The 17,798-nt window shown below is 55.2% G+C and overlaps 5 protein-coding genes across 5 annotated transcripts; 2 read left to right on the forward strand and 3 right to left on the reverse strand.

Annotated features, from left to right (window-relative positions):
• Nucleotides 1-3,044: 3,044 nt before the first annotated feature.
• Nucleotides 3,045-3,407, reverse strand: CCMA1212_003904 (uncharacterized protein; the record flags this gene model as incomplete). Its single annotated transcript, XM_073701233.1, has 1 exon — nucleotides 3,045-3,407. One exon carries the CDS (start codon nucleotides 3,405-3,407, stop codon nucleotides 3,045-3,047), a length of 363 nt encoding a protein of 120 aa, XP_073560730.1.
• Nucleotides 3,408-4,171: 764 nt separating this feature from the next.
• Nucleotides 4,172-4,438, forward strand: CCMA1212_003905 (uncharacterized protein; the record flags this gene model as incomplete). Its single annotated transcript, XM_073701234.1, has 1 exon — nucleotides 4,172-4,438. One exon carries the CDS (start codon nucleotides 4,172-4,174, stop codon nucleotides 4,436-4,438), a length of 267 nt encoding a protein of 88 aa, XP_073560731.1.
• Nucleotides 4,439-7,808: 3,370 nt separating this feature from the next.
• Nucleotides 7,809-8,211, forward strand: CCMA1212_003906 (uncharacterized protein; the record flags this gene model as incomplete). Its single annotated transcript, XM_073701235.1, has 2 exons — nucleotides 7,809-7,834; nucleotides 7,911-8,211. 2 exons carry the CDS (start codon nucleotides 7,809-7,811, stop codon nucleotides 8,209-8,211), a joined length of 327 nt encoding a protein of 108 aa, XP_073560732.1.
• A 2,889-nt stretch (nucleotides 8,212-11,100) lies between these two features.
• Nucleotides 11,101-13,606, reverse strand: CCMA1212_003907 (Aspartic proteinase MKC7; the record flags this gene model as incomplete). The annotated part of the gene is made up of 2 exons (XM_073701236.1): nucleotides 11,101-12,998; nucleotides 13,174-13,606. The coding sequence occupies 2 exons, from the start codon at nucleotides 13,604-13,606 to the stop codon at nucleotides 11,101-11,103; spliced, it is 2,331 nt and encodes a 776-aa protein (XP_073560733.1).
• Nucleotides 13,607-16,691: 3,085 nt separating this feature from the next.
• On the reverse strand, nucleotides 16,692-17,618 carry CCMA1212_003908 (Glutathione peroxidase; the record flags this gene model as incomplete). Its single annotated transcript, XM_073701237.1, has 2 exons — nucleotides 16,692-17,161; nucleotides 17,228-17,618. 2 exons carry the CDS (start codon nucleotides 17,616-17,618, stop codon nucleotides 16,692-16,694), a joined length of 861 nt encoding a protein of 286 aa, XP_073560734.1.
• Nucleotides 17,619-17,798: the final 180 nt, after the last annotated feature.

A 17,798-nucleotide genomic window follows, 5' to 3' on the forward strand; every position in this document is an offset into this window, starting at 1 on the left:
CTCAAGGCCATCCGCTCCCCTTCAGACTGACACTTTTACTTCAACTGTAGACCTTTTTTCGAAACACGGCTGGGGGCTGCATCTGTCTCCAATCTACTCACGATGTGCCAGAGATCAGCAGCAGAGCATCGACAGATAGCCGCCTCGAAGATCCTCCAATGCAAGCAATAGACTATGTCTCGTCGGTTCCTGTCACGCCGCGGATCACGCATCTGGTGCGCACGTGTGAACTCCCTGGAGACTCGGTGTGGTTGTAGCCACTGGCAGCTAGCAAGTCACGGCAGCGACAATCGCTCGATGCCGAGTGGAGCGACGCGATTAGATGAAGGACCATCTCCAACGCCCGAGACGGTGTCAGAACGGAGCAGAAGTGCGATGCTGCGTGTCATTGGACAAGGCGGCAGCCTCTCAGCACACAGTGAGGACTGCTGTCTGCGGCGCAACACCCAACGGCATCATTTGGTATCATGCGGTATCGACCAATGGTCGATAACAAGAGTCAGTCGACACCACGGGTTCCAAGCCTTTGGACAGTGACGAAATGTTTCCGGGTATGGATCTAGTACCTTGGCTATGAGAGGCAGCCTTACACGGGTTGACTTCAAGCGCGGCATGGCGTACCTGGCGAAACATCCACAGAGGACGTGTACGAGTAAGGGCATACTAATCTTCGCAGAAGTCCTCCTAGTTGCTTTGCTGCTAACCAATTGCCCCGGTGTTGCATTGCAGTTCAAGTTGCTCCGTCCCGTCTGAGGGGCCGTTAGCACCTCAAAACGGAGCGCCGCCTCCGTACAAGAGGTAGGTCTGGACAACGTTGCTCAAGTAGTATGCGGAGGGTGCGCTGCACCCCTCCCCCACTACGCGCCAGGGGACGGAGAGTAGACACGCCAAACAGAGCTCGTACTTGTTACCGGACGTATTCGCTTTTCCGCCTCGGTCCGGGGACATGGCAGACTAGGTCGACGCCGCAACGAGGCGATTGTTACAACGGTCCAGGGCCCCTGCGAGGATGCTCGAAACCCGTGCTGTCTGCTGTCGTCGAGATCCGTGGATCAGGTACTACTACAGTACTTGTGCAAATCGCAGCCTCGGTCTTATCAGAAGATGCCTGCTTTCTATCACATCAAATTCCCGCTCAGAAGCACCTCGCCGATCGCTGGTCTGGCCTGGGCTGATTCAGCGTCTCACTGCGTGGGATGCCGGGCGGTCGCGCACACGTCCCACGCATGTACGTACTATGTGCAAGTACTACTCGTATGGAGCATCAAGCGCAGGCATATGGAGCATCAAGCGCAGGCAATTGGCAGTCTATCAGAGTAAGAGACTGATGTTTTTGCAGCAGGCGTGTGTCGAGCAGAGCAGAGCAGGGTTCATGGTTCTTGCAACAACCTCAGCAGATTGCCTACTGAGGCACATGCGCCTTGTCTCACTGCTATTCGTGCCACCAACGTATTTCGCTCTTCTAGAAACATGCTGTGCCGTTGCGCCCAAGCATTGGTCGTTCATTTCCCCCTAGTCTGTACGTTCATGCGATAGCCACGTGAAACACCGAGAGTCGAAAAGGGCTGTGGGAACTGCTTTCGATGCATGCTTCGTCCAGGTGGGTTGTCGTTTCCTGTCGGCCATTTTGTTGCCCCTTCCTTGCTTTCCTCTACTATGTGTCTTCCTAGGCCTTCTATCTTACTGCCTGTAATGTCTGTACTCTCGGCTATAAGCACCTGAGCCCGCACTTGTTCTTTGCGAGCTGCTAGACACTCATCTATCACAAAATCGCCGGCATCTCGGAGAAATCTCTGCGCCCTCTGCCCACTCGTGCATAGCGGCTATGGCGAGCCAGAGGAGCTCTTGGTGTCACTGTACCTGCACTTTGCTACAAAGCAACCGGTGGGCATGATCAGGATGTACAAATTGGGGGTTGCGCAGATGGCCAACCTTCCGGCAATGATTGTTGTGAAGTTGCCTGGGCTTGGACGGAGCATGTGCCTTGGTTGGTCTCGCAGCTTGTCGCGCACAAAAGCTTACTGTTCTGACAGATTCGCCTCGCTGATTTCTACTGGCTCACATCAAATTACCTGTGGTAAGGACGAGGGTGATGGCATTGGAGTTATCATTCGCATCGTCAGCTGCTCGGTGCCGACATGAGGACGACAAGTTGTGGCAGCGTGACCGGATTGGGCCAACAGGTGGCGGCTCCGGCGTGTCGATCACCGGCAGCTCCACCAAACAAAGCGCGTATCGACCCTTGCTTCTTCGAGACATGCAGCACGGGCAGCATCTGGACAAGTCTGTCGACCTGCTCAGGTCTTTGGTGTGTCTCTAGCATGGCCCGTCCTGTCAACTCTCGCCTCTCGCTTCTGGTCCATTGCTGGTGTCGGTGCCAGCGTTAAAGCTGCCTACGGGAGAGGTCTACGAAGACAGATATCGACCTGTGTGACCTGCCACCCTGGTAGGGTTCGGACGGATGTCGCCAACATCAAAGAGTGGCTGAAAGAGACACAGGACGCCTCTGCGGAAACAAATGGCGGTTTCAAGCCGCACTCCCTGGTAATTCAGGATTGCAATGCATGTATGTTTGTCTGCTAAGCCTGTATGTTAACGAATGTTTTGTTCTCTCTCCAGGTACCTTTGCCTCGATTTGAGGCATGGGTAGCAACTGCTCTACACATGCTTCGAGCATCATGGCACGTCTTCGAAGACTCGGGCACGTCCTCCGCAGCATCGCGGGCCGCATCCAGCAGGCTGCGGAACGCATGTCGTCCAGATTGCAATCTTATAGTTGGTAATGCACAAGTGGGCTGGCGCAGAAGTTGAAAAATTCCTTTCGCATCGTTTGCCTGCTTCAACTGGGGCAGGCCTCTTGGCATGCTGAAGCCATGGAATGGCGAACGGTGACCTCGTTGCCGAGCCGGAGATGCGTGACACATATCACATACTGCGCCGTTCTTGCTATCACGATGCTAACAGACAGCGCCTTCTGGTCGGCTATCCAAGCTGCCTGTGCTACATGCAGTGTTCATTGCGCTGAACTTAACACGTGCCCTATGTCAGTACATGTACTGGTCGGTAAGCGGATCTGCCCTTTCTTCCTCGGAGGCCTTATCATCAGCCCAGACCGAGATGCACCAGCTTCGGCTGCGGTACGATCCATTCGGCTCGCACGTGTTGTATATATACGACGATGGCGTTATCACGAGGTGGGGGGACCTCAGTGATTTGAGGGGGAAAAAAAAAGAGAAGTGAAGACAAGAGAAAACCCAGAAACATCGCAGCGGCAGACGACTGGAGCATGTTGTCCTTGTTAGCCCACTTCTACTATTACCTGTGCAATCGATCAGGTTGGCGAAGTGACAGACAATGGAACCTTGAAAGGCGATAAGAGCTGCGGTGACGAGCGGCTTCTGGTGCATGGAGCTCCAGCTGCCTGCCTTAGCAGCTTGCATGTGGGTACGCCGTGTGCCTTCCGGGAGACGCAGACTTAACAGCACTGGCCCGAATCGCACAGCTTGCTCTGTTAACGCATGTTCATCCCAGTACAATCAAAAGAGCGTGTGGCGCGCAGACCAAGCCCTTTGCAGACTGTGCAGATCCAGGGGCCGAAGGGCGAGTCGAGCCGCTAGAAAAGGCGAGGAACGCGGCGTAGAAGTCCAGTCCAGCCCAAAGTCGAAGCCTCCGTGGTGATTCAAAAGTTCCTCGGCCGCTTCTGGCAGACAAAACCGGTGGCGCTGGATGCGATGCTTGTTTGTGCAAATGGCGCTGGATGCCGAGAGATGTTCCCGCGTCAACGACTCTGGCTGGCCATCTCATGTGGTCTTTTTGACCCCCCTAGGTACGGAAGTACTAGACCTATAATTCAGGTAGAGAGAGCGGGCAACGGCGACTCATGTGCCTCCACTTCCCGGTGCCCTTTCCTCTTTGCTCTTAACCTTATCGATTGGCTTAAGCGAGTGCCTGGCGAGGGCGTCGTCACTTGGCCGTGGGGGCAGCGGCTTATGTAAGGCCCACGTCGACCAAGCGGGGTCGCTCTCGCTCTGGTTTCGCGACTCCTCGCCGTCTGTTGAACGCCATCCATCGACTTGAAGGACCTGTCAAAGCTGAAAGGCGGTGGGATCCTCATCGACCATCAAACCCTTGGCCACTCAGCAATCGAGCTCAATGCCGGAGGAACCCCTGAATGGGGATTAGCATCACGATCTCTGTGGGCAGAAATCGCCCCCAACTCGATCCTGAGCTGGGCGACAAAGATAGTGGCTCGTCAACAGCGGCACCACGGTTTCCTACCGACTATCCGGCCGGACTCTTTCCCGATGGCCCGCCTGGGAGAGCGAAATTGAAGTGTGATGTCCGCGGATGTGCCACTTGTACCTTGTACGGCGTGGTCAGAAAGGAGAACGCCAAAGAAATAGGGTTGATATCAGCTGTTCTCTCATCTGCACCCTAGCATTCATATTCGTCGCGCCCCATACAAAGGTACATACCACCAAGAGCACGATGACGTTGGCAACGCCCGAACCCGGCTGGTTCATCTTTTGATGGTCAAGCAAGGTATGATTCCCTAGAGATCTAGGCTTGTCAGAGCGTATGCCCGTAGCGCATGTTTGCTCCTCCATGGACCTACAGACAAACATGCAATCAAGATGCCTAATCACAGGCTATATCAAAGCTCGGTCGCGGGCTTCTATCGGTTCCCCCCGATTGGTCGAGGAAAGAGAGCCAGCTGGGAGTACAACGTTGCAATGATGCTTCGACGTCTCTGTGCGTTCTATCCCGTTGCCACCCTCCTTCACCTTGCGATGCCACCGGAGACCTGTCAAAGCACTCCCTTGGCTCCATACAATGCCTCGTGCCGCGTACCGAATACCTTTGGCCCAGCGTTGTGATATCGAGTCGAAATGGCGCGTCTGAGCCTGGCCTCGTCATGTCCCGCGTTATCAGGGGCTCGGGAGGGGAGGGGCTCGCCAGCCGTGTTACGACCGACTCCCTGCGCAACGCAGCTTTATTCTTCATCTTCTTTCTTCTCTTCCCCGAGTTTTCAGGCTCGTGCTGCTAGGATGGTTCGTACCTTGCCCTAGCCGCCCTCTCGGAGCCGGTTTAGACGAATTGCTGTATGTGCAAACGGAGGACTGACTGATTGATCCTAGTGCCAACGACGGGCCTTGAAAACTGGACCTGGTTTTCCGGGGTTGTGATCTGGCCTTTTGATTGGTTCTTGAGTCTACGCCCCCATGGGCTCAACTCGCGGACTGGCAAAGCTCCAACCAGGGCGTGTGCGGAACAGACCGCTACAAGGAAATCACCCCGATGATGAGCCGTGCAATAGCGGGGAAGCCGCTCTGGCCGTCGTTGCGGACGAAGGCAAAACGGCCGTCTCGATGTTCCCCAGACTCAAGCAGCACGCTTTCTGCTTGTCGGCTGACATGCTTCCCCGCAAAGACGCGTCCATTCACTCGCCAACGGGTTCTGCCAACCCTTGATCATAATGCTAGTTTTCGAAGACGTAATGGCAAGTTTCGCCTCAAGGCAGGCGACAGTATCCAGCAGTGTTGACCGGCTCACGCCCCTGATGCTGAGGAGTGTCGGGGAACCTACAGGCAATTCTTCATGTTCACACTATCGGCCCGTCAAATTTGAAATCAAGGACCGCGGGAAGTGTTCCATGGGAGCGAGAAGAAATTCATCCGCTGTGTTTCCAATTTCCTGTTTACACTTGTTTGGCTTTCCCTCCGCGTGGAGAGGCATGGAACAATTTGCTGCATTGTCCATGAGGACGGTCCTTACACGCCCACGCATGGAAATGGGCCATTCGAGCCTATCGGCCGAAGAACCTCCTGCAATATTTTTTTCTGGCGAATTGACGCCGTGAACTTGTCGAACCACGTGGATACTATGCGGACTGATCTCATTGTCTCACGGACTCTCCAGCAGTTCGTCTCGGCCTCTACTTAGCGGGAGGACTAGGAGGCAGCGCTGAACTAGCACAAAGAGGTCATTCGAGTGCAACCCAGACTCTGTACGACAAAAGTTCCCAGCCTCAGAAACCTGTTCATGAATCAGAGGCTTTTACCTACGACACGGTATTTCGCAGTAGTGCTGCTACTACCGGTACTTGCGCAGAATCGCCCAACCCCAAATCTAATGGGCCGTCGCGATATTCAGGTCACGACATCAGGAGACTTGTTGCAACATGCACAATACGCAGAGCCCGCATACCTGCGCAAAGTATGCTTATAGGAACTTGAGTCCCTTGCGCCCAAGTTGCAAGGATACACACGGATCTCCACGCCTTGTCGTCGCAACTCCACCCTCACGTTCACATTCACAGGCAGGAAGAAAATGTTCTTGGGCCAAGATTTCTCGACTGCACATCCATCACAAATTGTCATGATGCCATCTGATGGCATGCATGAAACTCGGCAAGCGAACAAGTCACCCTCCAAGTCTGTCTGACCCTTGTTCACGCGCCATCTGGCAAGCATGGTGCATACCACTCTGTTGATCGCTTCCCATTATCGCCATCGATACCCTCTGCCACGCGGAGTCGGGCAAGAAAAGAAAAACGGGCGTACTGGGTGGCATCTGGCCATTTCGCTGCATCGGTGACTGACCATTGCCCCCTCTGCCACCATTCGAAGGGTCCTGGCATATCATGCAGGTGCTCCATTCCTCTTTCATCAAGCTACAGGCCAGCCAGAGGCAGCTACTCAACACACCTGTTGATCTAGCTGCATACGACTCGGACGCAGGGTCGGAGAGCTCGGATTCGTCAACAGCTTTACTAAGGCCAACTATCACATTCTTGGCTGCAACGCCACACAAACGAAAGATCTCAACTACCATGCAGGAACTCCCCGCGAGCTCAAGAGCTATGCCGAGAGTAACCACATCCAATCAAGCACGCAATCGATACTTTGGTCTGCACAGTCTGGTGCTAGCCCTTCTCTGACGGCTCAACGGCGGCTCTGGATTCCAATGTTGATGACCAACAGAGTGAGTATGAGTATTGGGGACCGAGGAGAAAAGAAACACGGAACATGACAGCAGAAAACACGTACATAACTGGGGTCACCAGGCCCCGCCATGTCAAGTCGGCGGCAAAACGACCTGGACTCTTATCCCGGTATTGTCACTTCGAAACGGCCGCGAGCGCCAAAGGTGGACAGAGCTCGAATACTACTACATCCACACTGCACGCGGTTTTCCGAATTGAAAGCCATGCATGGGCAGTGGATATGTAGCATCGCATCCGCAGTCTACGGCTGCACTGCAGAGACAGGCTAAAGACGACTCTGCAGAAGATAAATTGGAGGGCAAAAGTTACGGACGAGTGCGTAACAAACGGTTAGCATCAAGCGTCTGCGGAGCACCTGGGCCTGCCCAGCTCCCCCACACGGGACTTTGGGTGCTCTGGTCGGATCTCTTTGACGTCTTTTCCCATGTTGTTTTTTCTTCACTCACTTTTGTCGTTGAGCTCCGGAGTCGACTTCCCACTCGCAATCCGAGCAAAGCCCTAGTGCTTCTTCCTTTCACGATCCTGGAACGCAAGGGCCGGACCAAGCGGCACACATCATGAACTCTATTCACAGGACTGTCAAGGCTGTCTTATAAGCACAGCGGATATTTTGTTTCTCATGTCATCACATCCTTTCCCCCTTCAACACACAGAGGAGTAGTCCAGAGAAGCAATGGCTCGCGAAATGTCTCTATGGGAGAGACGACGAAGGAAAAAGAAATTCCCATGGGAAATCGCATGCCCATGACCAACTCCCCCCCCCGGCAATTGGTACACGGCGACTCCCGTTGACGGCCTAATCATGTACCCCGGACCGTGGCTTTTGAGGTAACATTTCCTTTTGCGCGACATGGAACGCTACATTCGAGCTGTTGACTGACGGGGGTGGCACTGCTTCGTACAGCCCAAAGAATACCCCTTGTGGAAGGTATGAAACCATTCACAAGCCAAACAGGCAACACGCTCTGCCCAGATGCTTCTCGAATCAGGGTAGCTGGTGTACATTCTGCTTGACCTGCATACGAAGCCTGCAATTCAAGAAGCAGTTGCAACTTTGCAAGCAGGGACATGTTTTGCAGCCCCGAAACTGCGAGTGTTATTCCCGTTTTTCTGGCTCTGGACTTGTTGCCTGCTGTGGTACAGAGCGCACAGTTGGGCCTCCACTGGTCTCTTCGCCTCCGCTCGATTCGGCGCCCCTTGCATGAACTCCGAAGACGATGAAGATGTGCGGGCGGGATTAATAGCCGCAGTTCCCGAAGCCCTCTGGAGGGTGGCGGCAAGAAGCCGATGCTCCTCCTCCAAGTCCATCGTTTGCATGATCCGGCTGCACTGCACCTACAGTTCGGCAACGGCAAGCCTTTGGTTCTTGCCACGGGATTGGCCGCCAGCATCAGGCGCTGTTGGTCAACTCGTCCAGAAACCCAGCCGGCCTTGCAAACCAATGGCTCGGACGACTCCCGACGCCCATCCGAGCTTCTCAGCCAGAACCCATTCACGATACGCGCTCAGGTGTCGCATTTGTTGTGGAGACACCTGGCTTGCCTTGCCCTGCGATCGCTCGACGGCTTTCATTGCTGATCACCTTGTTCTTATCTCCATCTCTAATCGCTGGTGGCCACAATGAATCGCTTTTGCTCACAGAGTACGATATCGGCGGGAGCAGAAAAGAGTCAAGACAGACGGCGGCGGTGGCAGAGGGAAGGAGACGTCAAGCTTGCCTGCAAACCACGCAGCTTGGCAGCGGGCCCTAGCCAGGCAGTTGGCCGACGAGACTGTCTCGCCTCGCCTGCTGAGTGCCTTTTTGGCGCATCCTACCGGTCGGCCCGTCGAGTCCCTCATTGGAGTCGGAGCCCGGAGTTGACCAGGCTGCGGTAAACAAGGACTATGCTGCTAGGAGGCAGTGATCGTCGATTCGCCCCCCAAATAACGCGATGGCAACGGGAGAGCAGGGTTCCGGTCTGTCAAACAGGGTCCTACCTCTAGCAACGGACCTTATCGCAGCTGGACTTTCACGCGTTGCCATATACAGCATGGGTGCAGATACCATGCTCAAGTACGAACAGCTTCGAGGGCAAGGGAAAAACGAACTTTTGCCTCTGCTCCACCCCTCCCAGACAGACACACACTGAAAGAGAGGAACAGACTGGAGCGGTATTCAGGCACATATGTACGAGGGCGAATTGGGGAGCGCGGGGTTTGCGGTCTATTGCATGACGAGAAACAATGTCCTTTTGGGGCTTTCACCATTCTGCCTGTTTCTTGGCGGTGCTGCCTTTCCAGCTGGTGCCTGCAGGCCCGCCAATGACGCTGTGCGTGTGTGTCTCTTTTTGATTTCTGTCCTTTTCATTTGCTTTGCTTCTTCTTGTGCGTGTGGGTAGAAGACCATGTGCATCTGCATGGAATGAAGTGGAATTTTCACATGGGAAACAAACGACGATGCAGAACAAACGAGAAGCGTGGCTGCAAACCGCTTGGAGAGTTGCCGAGCCTTTTGGCACTTTATTGTCGTTGTTGATAGTGCCGCGGTTGAAGAGTTATGGGCATTACTGGCGTATCGGCGACTTATTCAAAGGTGACTTTGACGCTGTCATGGTTCGCCTTTTGTCCTTTTCTCGCTCTTCCTTCTCGCCCCTTCTTCTTTCTTCTTGATCCTCCTGTCTCTCCAATCTGCTTTACTGCTATTCTCCTCCTTGTCCATCTGGTTTCGCTTCGCTATCTTTGTGCCGGACATGAGGGTGTAGCCCGCACCCACACCAACAGATTTTAAATCCCGCTAGGATCGTGATAAGAGATCGCACTTTTGATCAGGTCGAGATCCTCCCTCCATCCCGGTCATGTCACCATCGCCGTCCCCATATGGATGGCGACGTTCCCCCCTCCAAAGAGTCTGCAACGTTCTCAACACGGCAGTAAAATTGAGGAACAGAACGGTGGAAAGGGGAAGTCTCCCTTTCACATGGAAGGAAATTAGCCTTGGAATAGGAGTGGATGCTTGATCCTACTCCAAGGTACAAAGGTATGTATGAATTGGCATACATGTTCCGCATGAACCCGAGTAGAGATGGTGAGGATGATGGAGAAAATTTTTCCACTGCGAGATTTGAGATGTCTGGTGTTTCGCGTATATCAATCCCGGCAGCGGAGAGTTCGTCGTGGGCTTCGTTCACACCTCACCCCTTGTTCTTCGCCGAGTCCTTCTTTTTGATTTTCTTGACGAATGGATTGTTCTCTGTGAGGCCGAAGATGCATCGGCTGTCTATATGCTGCAGCTATTGGACGTAACCGTCCCAGTGGGATGATTCTGTATGAAGAAGGAACCTGTAGGCATTTCTCCGTAGGAAACAAATGACACAATTGTTGTAGCAGCCAAAGAGCCTGAGCGGCGACCATGGATCCAATGATTCGAGCAGATGAACACACACTTCTCATGAGCAACTTCTATGTAGAGAGGAGCAAAAAGGAACGCAGTACCATCCATCATGTTCTGTTACAGATGATAATGTTAGAACAATGTGAGCAAGTGGGACAGAACGAAAGTCATGATGGACGTGATCAAGTCAACAACATGAGGCAAGAAAGGAAACACCTTGTCGGATTATCTCAACGTCCATTGCTTCTCCTTCTTTCTTTCTTCTTCTTCATCTGAAGTCGCAATGACCCGGAGGCCACACTGCAAAGTTGGATTCAATGGGATCGAACCGTTTCACGTTCATGTCAACACCTAGCATCATCATTTGGAAGCTCTCCCAAAACATCTTTGTCACACTGATTGTCTTGAGGACATTAGAACAGCAGTCAAACGGTCAGACAAAGAATAAATATTAATCGCGATACGGGAGACATCCATCCCGTGTACTTCTACAGAAGCCTCGCGAAGAGAGAAATAACGATCCACAGCTCTGGACTAGGTAATAGGTATATAGCATTATGCAGCCAAGCGACGGACCACCAACGGAACCCTCGATAGTAATTCGCCTTCCGTACACGCGCCCGCGCACTGGTCATCTCTTATGTCTCTATGGGTGCTTGGGCTTTCCCTCCTTCTGAAGTAACATAACCAAAGTGTACAATGCTCATCTCGTATTCACATGAATTTACAACAACGCAGCAGCCACGGCTCCGGCCAACAGAGCCACCATGGCAGGGGCGCGGAATCCGGCAGCTCCGGCCGGAACAGGAGGCAGGCCGGACTGGGCAGGCTGAGAGGGAACACCGGTGCTGCCAGGGGCGATGACGGTCGTCAGTCCACCGGTAGGGAAGGGCACGGGAGCCGGCGTGATGGCGGGGGCGCTGGCAGCCGGAGAAGAAACGGCATGCTCAGGCGGAGGAGGAGGCGGGTAGTAGGCGGACTGGGCCGGGCTGGTGGCGACAGGGGCAGTGGGCGATGGCACCACGCTGGGCGAGACGGGAGACGAAGCGGCGACAGAGCTGGAGGTGGGGACCGCAGCACCAGGGATCACAACGGGGGCCGTCTGGGTGACAATGGGAGTGACAACAATGACGTGAGGCGCCGTCTGGGGGTTGCTGCAGGTGTCCTTGCCTTGGCTGCAGGTGTACGTGTTGGGAAGCGTGAAGGTTGCAGTGATCTCGGGAGCCGCGGGCCTAGGAGGAGCCGTGGGATGCGGGCCGTTCTCAACGGGGCACCAGGTCGTGTACGAGGTGACAATCTCGGTCGTGACGTGGCCAACGGGGCAGTTGGTGACCGAGGGCGGGCACGAGGTGACGGTGTAAACGTTGGTGGTGGTGAAGGTCGACGTGTACGTTGCGGAGGGCGTGGTGGCGGCGCCAGAGCCAGAGTCAGTGCCCGAGGCAGCGGCCGCGGAGGTGGTGCCGGGAGCAGCAGCGTCGGTGCTGGATTCGGAGAGGACGGTGCTAGAGCCGGCGGCGGCGGCGGAGCTGAGGCTCGGGACGGGGTAGGCGGCGGCGGCGGAGCTGAGGCTCGGGACGGGGTAGGCGGCGGCGGCGGAGCTGAGGCTGGGGATGGGGTAGGGGGCAGTGCCGTTGCTGAATCGGTGAGAGGTCGTGGGCAGGGCTCCGGTGGTGGCAGGCGCGGTGGTCAGCGGCACGCTGGTGGTCTCGGCGGCAGCAGACGTCGTGGCAGCCTCGGAGGTGGTGGTGGCCAGCTCAGACGTCGTGGCGGCGGCAGACGTGGCCGTGGTCTCGGCAGCAGAGGTGGTCGCGCCGTTCTTGACGGAGGGAGAGCACTTGCCAATGGCAGAAGCCGGGACGGCATCGGGGCCGGAGCCGATGGGGATCAGCTCGGTGCCGCAGTCCTCGTTGGCCGCAATGTGAATGTCCTGGTTGTCCCAGTCAAAGACGACGTAGGCAGCGCGCAGGAAGGTGTCGCCCAGAACAGGGAAGTTGTCATCCTGGGAGACGCCGAGCTTGCAGATGCCCAGGTCGGGCTGCTGCCAGATGAAGTCCCTGTACTCAACGTCGACCACAACGTTGCCAAACTTGAAGTTGACACGCCCGGGGGTGTCGATGATGTCGCAGTCGACGATGTAGTCGCCGGAGGTGGACTCCAGACGGGCGGAGGGGAAGCCCTCGAGGATCTTGTCCATCAGGGGGCCGGGAAGCGTGCTGACGGTGTAGCCGCTGTCGAGGAGCACCGGCTGGCCGTTGGGCTTGTCGAAGATCTCAAGCTTGGATCCATCCTCCTTGGTAATGCTCATGCCGTCCATGTTAACCCAGTAGCGGGTGTAGCCATCAGGAGACTGGGCGGCGGGGATGATGGGCTTCTTGGCAAGGGGGCCAGAGAACTTCTTGATGTCGATTCCACCGTAAGTGACGGAGCCTCGGTCGCTGTCGAGGCCACGGATGTCGAGACTGAAAGCCCTGCTCTTGATGAAGCCCTGCTTGACCAGGTTGTCGATGACAAAGGGGTAGGGGCTCGTCCAGCCGCTCAGGTCGGGGCCGGCACCGAGGATACCGACGGAAGCAAACTCGCTGTCAGTGGCAACACCGAAGACTTGCTGGTTGATACGCAGAGCTGCATTGCTGGTTAGCGAGCCTTCATTCTCCAGAGTCCTTCTTCCTCTCCCATGTATCAAGTTCGTCCACAATATGGCATTGAAGCAAGCTTGGCCAAAATTCATCGAGTGCCCTTGTTCACTCCATTTCCCCCACCGCAACAGCTCCTGGTGTAGAAAAGGACATCAACTTACAGCCAAGCTGGACATAGTCGTAGCCGTAGTTGAAATCAACAAAGCCGGTACCATATTTGATACCTCCGGGAGCCTTGGCGTCAACATAGGTGGTGGAAAGGTTGTACTGGCCAAAGGTCTTGCAAAAGGCAGGATCCGTCGCCTTGCTGCACACGGGGTTGACCCAGAGCTCGGAGGAGCCAGTGTCGAAATTGACGCTCACTGCCTGCGGTGGTGTGCCAATCTCGAGCTGGATGCTATAAAAGTAGCCAGTCTGCTGGGACTGCAAATCGGCGCTATCCTGGCGCCTGTGAAGGTGCTTCGAGGTGGCGCCCTTGCTAGTGGTGAGAGTATATCGCATAATTCCATTCTGCTGGGCGATTGCGTCGTCGATGAATTCGAGGGCGTGAGCCGCAAGGGGCAGGGCCGCGAGGCCATAAAGAGTGGAACGCATACTTGTAGCAAACGTATGCAATTGCCGGCGTAAAGAATGACCGGCAAAGATGCTAAGTAATAAGAAGAAGCACGAAGAAGAAGGAAAGACTGAAAAGCAGTTGGACAAGAAAGGGAGCGACTTAGGCGAGAGAAGGAGGGAGACCTCTGAGGTCGAGATGGAGAGCGAGGGAGCTGGTCCAGGGAGCATTATGTATAATCAACTCGGCGTCCCGTACCCTGCCTGCGCGTGTGGATAATTACTCGTAGTCGACGAGCGAACAAAGACGACTCGACCAGCCCCGGCGATCCATGGCCCTGGCGTGGGTCCCAGCATCCATGTCTGTCCATGTATGGCGTCGCTTGGGAGGAGTTAAAACGGCCACAGGGTTGCGCCAATCCAGGGACGAGCAGGACGGCTCTGCCTGCGTCTGTTTGGGCCAAGCCGCGGCAGTGGGTATTAGTCGTGGGCGCACAGAGGAAATGAGCAAATGAAGACGAGCAGGGGGTCCAGAGCTCTCCCGCGTTTTCACCTCCTCGATGTGGCGAATCAACTGGTGCACGCGGGCGAGCCAACACCAGAAGAGGCCTCGAGCTTCAAGTTTCTGCAGCCCAGCCGGTCGAGTTCCTGCAGCGGGAAACGGACAGAGCGCTCGGTAGCACCAGATAAGCTTCAATCGAAGCTAGAGCGCTAAATAAAGTCGCGAGCGTGAAGCCGGTCTGCTTCGATCACCTGTGCGCCTCCCGTGCCTCCCGTAGCTGCAGACAGTATCCATTGCTTTGCGAAGCTCGGACGGGCGCCTAGACGGACGCATCTATCCGAACTCCTTTTTCTCCCTTCCTCTTTTCTTCCCGGCCATCTCATGTCTGAACGCGTTGGCTTCGCCTTATCTTGGCGAACAAACATTTCAGCTGCTTTGCTCTCACATCCAGGCTACCGAAAGAGGAGGGGAGAAGACATGCTTCTTAGGGCCTTGGCGCGATCCTGAAATCAGGCCAGCATCGAAGGTCGCTCCTCTGCAGGAGTAGAGATGCCACTGAATCCCATTTCGCGCCAATCACATCTCCCGTCATTCGATGCACTTGTAGATCCTGCTCGTCCGTGAGGCTGCGTCGACAAGCATTAGAGCGTCCATGCAGACACCGTCACCCAGACTTGTGTGCGGCGGGCGACTGAGTGGCCGCAGCAACCAAAGGCAAAGTTTCGGAAGCATGAAGTGGGAGAAATAGGGCCTAGCCTGAACACCGGGGCGAGTGGACAGGGATCGAGTCGTAAAGGGGCCCCCCAGCTGAGGTTGAAAAGTTATTAATGACGAAGGGGCCGCGAAGCGGAGAAGACGAAACATGCCGGATAGCTCGCCAAGCCAGACACGGGAGGCGACAGCACTGCAGCACTGCAGCGCGTCGGGCATTGGGGGAGCTCTGCTTCCTGGCTGAGGTGGCTTTGCTTGCTGACTGACGTATCAAGCCGATCAACAGAGGCTGTGGTACACAGGGATTCTGCTAAGTTGGTTGTTGTGTTTTCGTCTCATTTGCCGTGGTGATGCTGGGAGAAAGAGACTGGGCTGGCAACCGGCCTGGATGGGAAGGAAGGAAGCAGTGGTTGCCGCCACGTTTCGGTTCCTGCATTAGACCAGCACGCTTCCTGCCTAGGCTGTGCTCCAGCTGCCCCTATTGGGCGCTAGCACGGCAGCGCTCTGCAGGGGCCGCCCATCCCTCCTGCCCTCCAACTTCCCACCTGAGCCACCCGCCCACCTACGAGTATGTACTGTAGCACCAATAGCTGTGCAAGGCCTGTGATCGCCGCAAGGCATTGACTGCTACAGTATCGCGCTGATAGTGCACCTCGACTATTTTGCCTTTGACTCCTCCATCCATTCCTTTGGCGCTCAGCCACGGTGGGATCTTGTCCAGCGTTGCCGGGAGATGCTTTGCAAACCGCGCTGATGCTGGTATACCGTGGTTTCCTCGTAGCTTCTTACGCGGTATAGGTATAATAGTAGTAGAAACTTTGCTTCCCCAGAGGAACTACCTCCAGCTGAGGACGCCGATTTGAGAAGATTAGCCTGGTTCGGTATATCGGAATCCCTTTGACGGAGATTGACCGTGCCAAGCGTTCCGTCAATTTGGGTGCAAGATGAAGGTGTGTAGGGGGGTAATAAAAGTTGAAGCAGCACGATCTTTCAGCAGCTGAGATTGGCTCTGTTGCTTGGTACAAGACTTCAATTTCAGGCTTGCCTCGACTTGAAGATGACATCTGAAGTAGGGGACGAAGCTTGGTACCTTGACTCTTCCACACGAATCACCCGATTCAGCTGCAAGGCAATGGTCAATATCGGGTAACAGAACAAATCAGACTCAGATGCTTCGGCAGTTCGCTTAGACGTGCCCAAACCCAGCGCCTGCTGGATCAGCGACGGCTGGCTAACTTACACGGAGGAAGCCAGAGCTCGATCCGTGCAACGGCACAGCCGCAAAGCCGCGTCGCCGGTCTATGGCGTTGTACCAGACGTTGCCTCTTTTCTCCTAGGACAGAAGGTAGGTACCAAGCGATCCAAAATGTGTTTCCGAGGATTCTATGTCGAGCTTCGGCTCGTAAAGCCACTAGTGATCGTTTGTTTGCAAAACCCACTGTAAGACAGTTTACCTTATGTTACGCACAGGAGATTCTTGCAGTGACGGGGAAGACGGAACTCTATATGTCTTGAGATTTGGTGTGCACATGGTCCACGACTTCATCTGCGTGTTTGTTTATTGCTTACGCCCATGACCGAGCCGATGCTTCATCTGCGTAGCTCGAAAATGGAAACCTCTCCAGGGTAGGCTCGTGATGCGCTATGGAAACGATCACGCACAGGCCGGTCGGTAACTTTACCTTTTCTGTTCATATCGCTGCTCCGGTGAGAACTTGAGCAATAAAAAGAAAAAAAAAAAAACACAAGGCCAGTTTACATTCGGCCAAAGGTAATGCTTCGCGGCGTCTCAGTTCAGCGTCAGAAAAATGCAGGCAGGGGGGTATATCTCGTCCGAAAAATGGCATAATCACTATTTACAATCTATTCCACCCCTCACATTCCCTATCCCATCGCCAAAACGTCACCCAGCATCTAGGGTGCAGGCTGCTTGATGGCCTCAATAATCTTATCCTGAATCTTCTCCGGCTCCGTCGTGCTCGCCCAGCGGCCAATCACCTTGCCATCGCGACCGATCAAGAACTTTTCAAAGTTCCACTTGACCCTCTCCAGGCCGAGGAGGCCCGGCTTCTCCTTCTTGAGCCACTTGTACAGCGGGTGGGCGTCGTCGCCGTTGACATTGATCTTGCCCAGGACGGGGAACGTAACCTTTTGGTCGAGCGTGCAGAAGTTCTGAATCTCCTCGTTGCTGCCGGGCTCCTGGGAGCCGAACTGGTTGCAGGGGAAGCCGAGGACGACGAAGTCATCGGGGTACTCCTTCTTGATGGCCTGGTAGACGGACTCGAGGTTCTTGTACTGGTAGGTGAAGCCGCACTTGGATGCGGTGTTGACGACGAGGACGACCTTGCCCTTGTAGTTGGACAGCGGCACTTCGTTGTCGGCGGCTGAGAAACGATGCGCTCGTTAGCAGAGTAGAATGATGATTGTCATGGGCCTTGCAAGTGTGGTACGATATTTGGCGCAGACTGCGCGGGGTGTCGCAAGTCTGTCGCAAGCTTCGGCGATGCGGGATGAAAGCAGAGGGAGCGGCTTACCGTCGGGCACCTTGAAGTCGAAAAAGCTGGTGGCGGAAGACATTGTAGAGAAGAGTCTGAGTCTAGTCGTCGGGATCAGAGGAGCAACTGCTTGCTGGTGATGGCGATGCGAGCTGGTGGTGCGATGGCGATGCAGAGTCGAAAAGGCCGAGGCAGAGCCAGAGCCAGAGGATATAAATGCAACTTTCGAGTCGGTCCACCGATGACGTTTTGCTGCTAGTGGCGCGCGGGACGGATCTCCCAGTCGGGGTTTCGCCGTTGGCAGAGTCCGGGCGAGGAGCAATTTGGAATTTGGGCAACGGGGCATTTTGCAGTTTTCGAGGGTGTCCGATGACAAAGCCGGCGGTGCAACAAAGGAAACGAACAGCAATTGCCCACGATGCGAGCAGTATCTCTCACCCTGTTGTTAACCTTTGAGCCTCAGCCTTCCGGGACCCATCGGCTCATCCTCCTTGTTCGGCCTCGGCAGCCCCACGGTGGCAACGGG

This window comes from Trichoderma ghanense (genome assembly GCF_004382785.1).
Source record: "Trichoderma ghanense strain CCMA-1212 chromosome Unknown scaffold_3, whole genome shotgun sequence".
Taxonomy (NCBI): domain Eukaryota; kingdom Fungi; phylum Ascomycota; class Sordariomycetes; order Hypocreales; family Hypocreaceae; genus Trichoderma; species Trichoderma ghanense.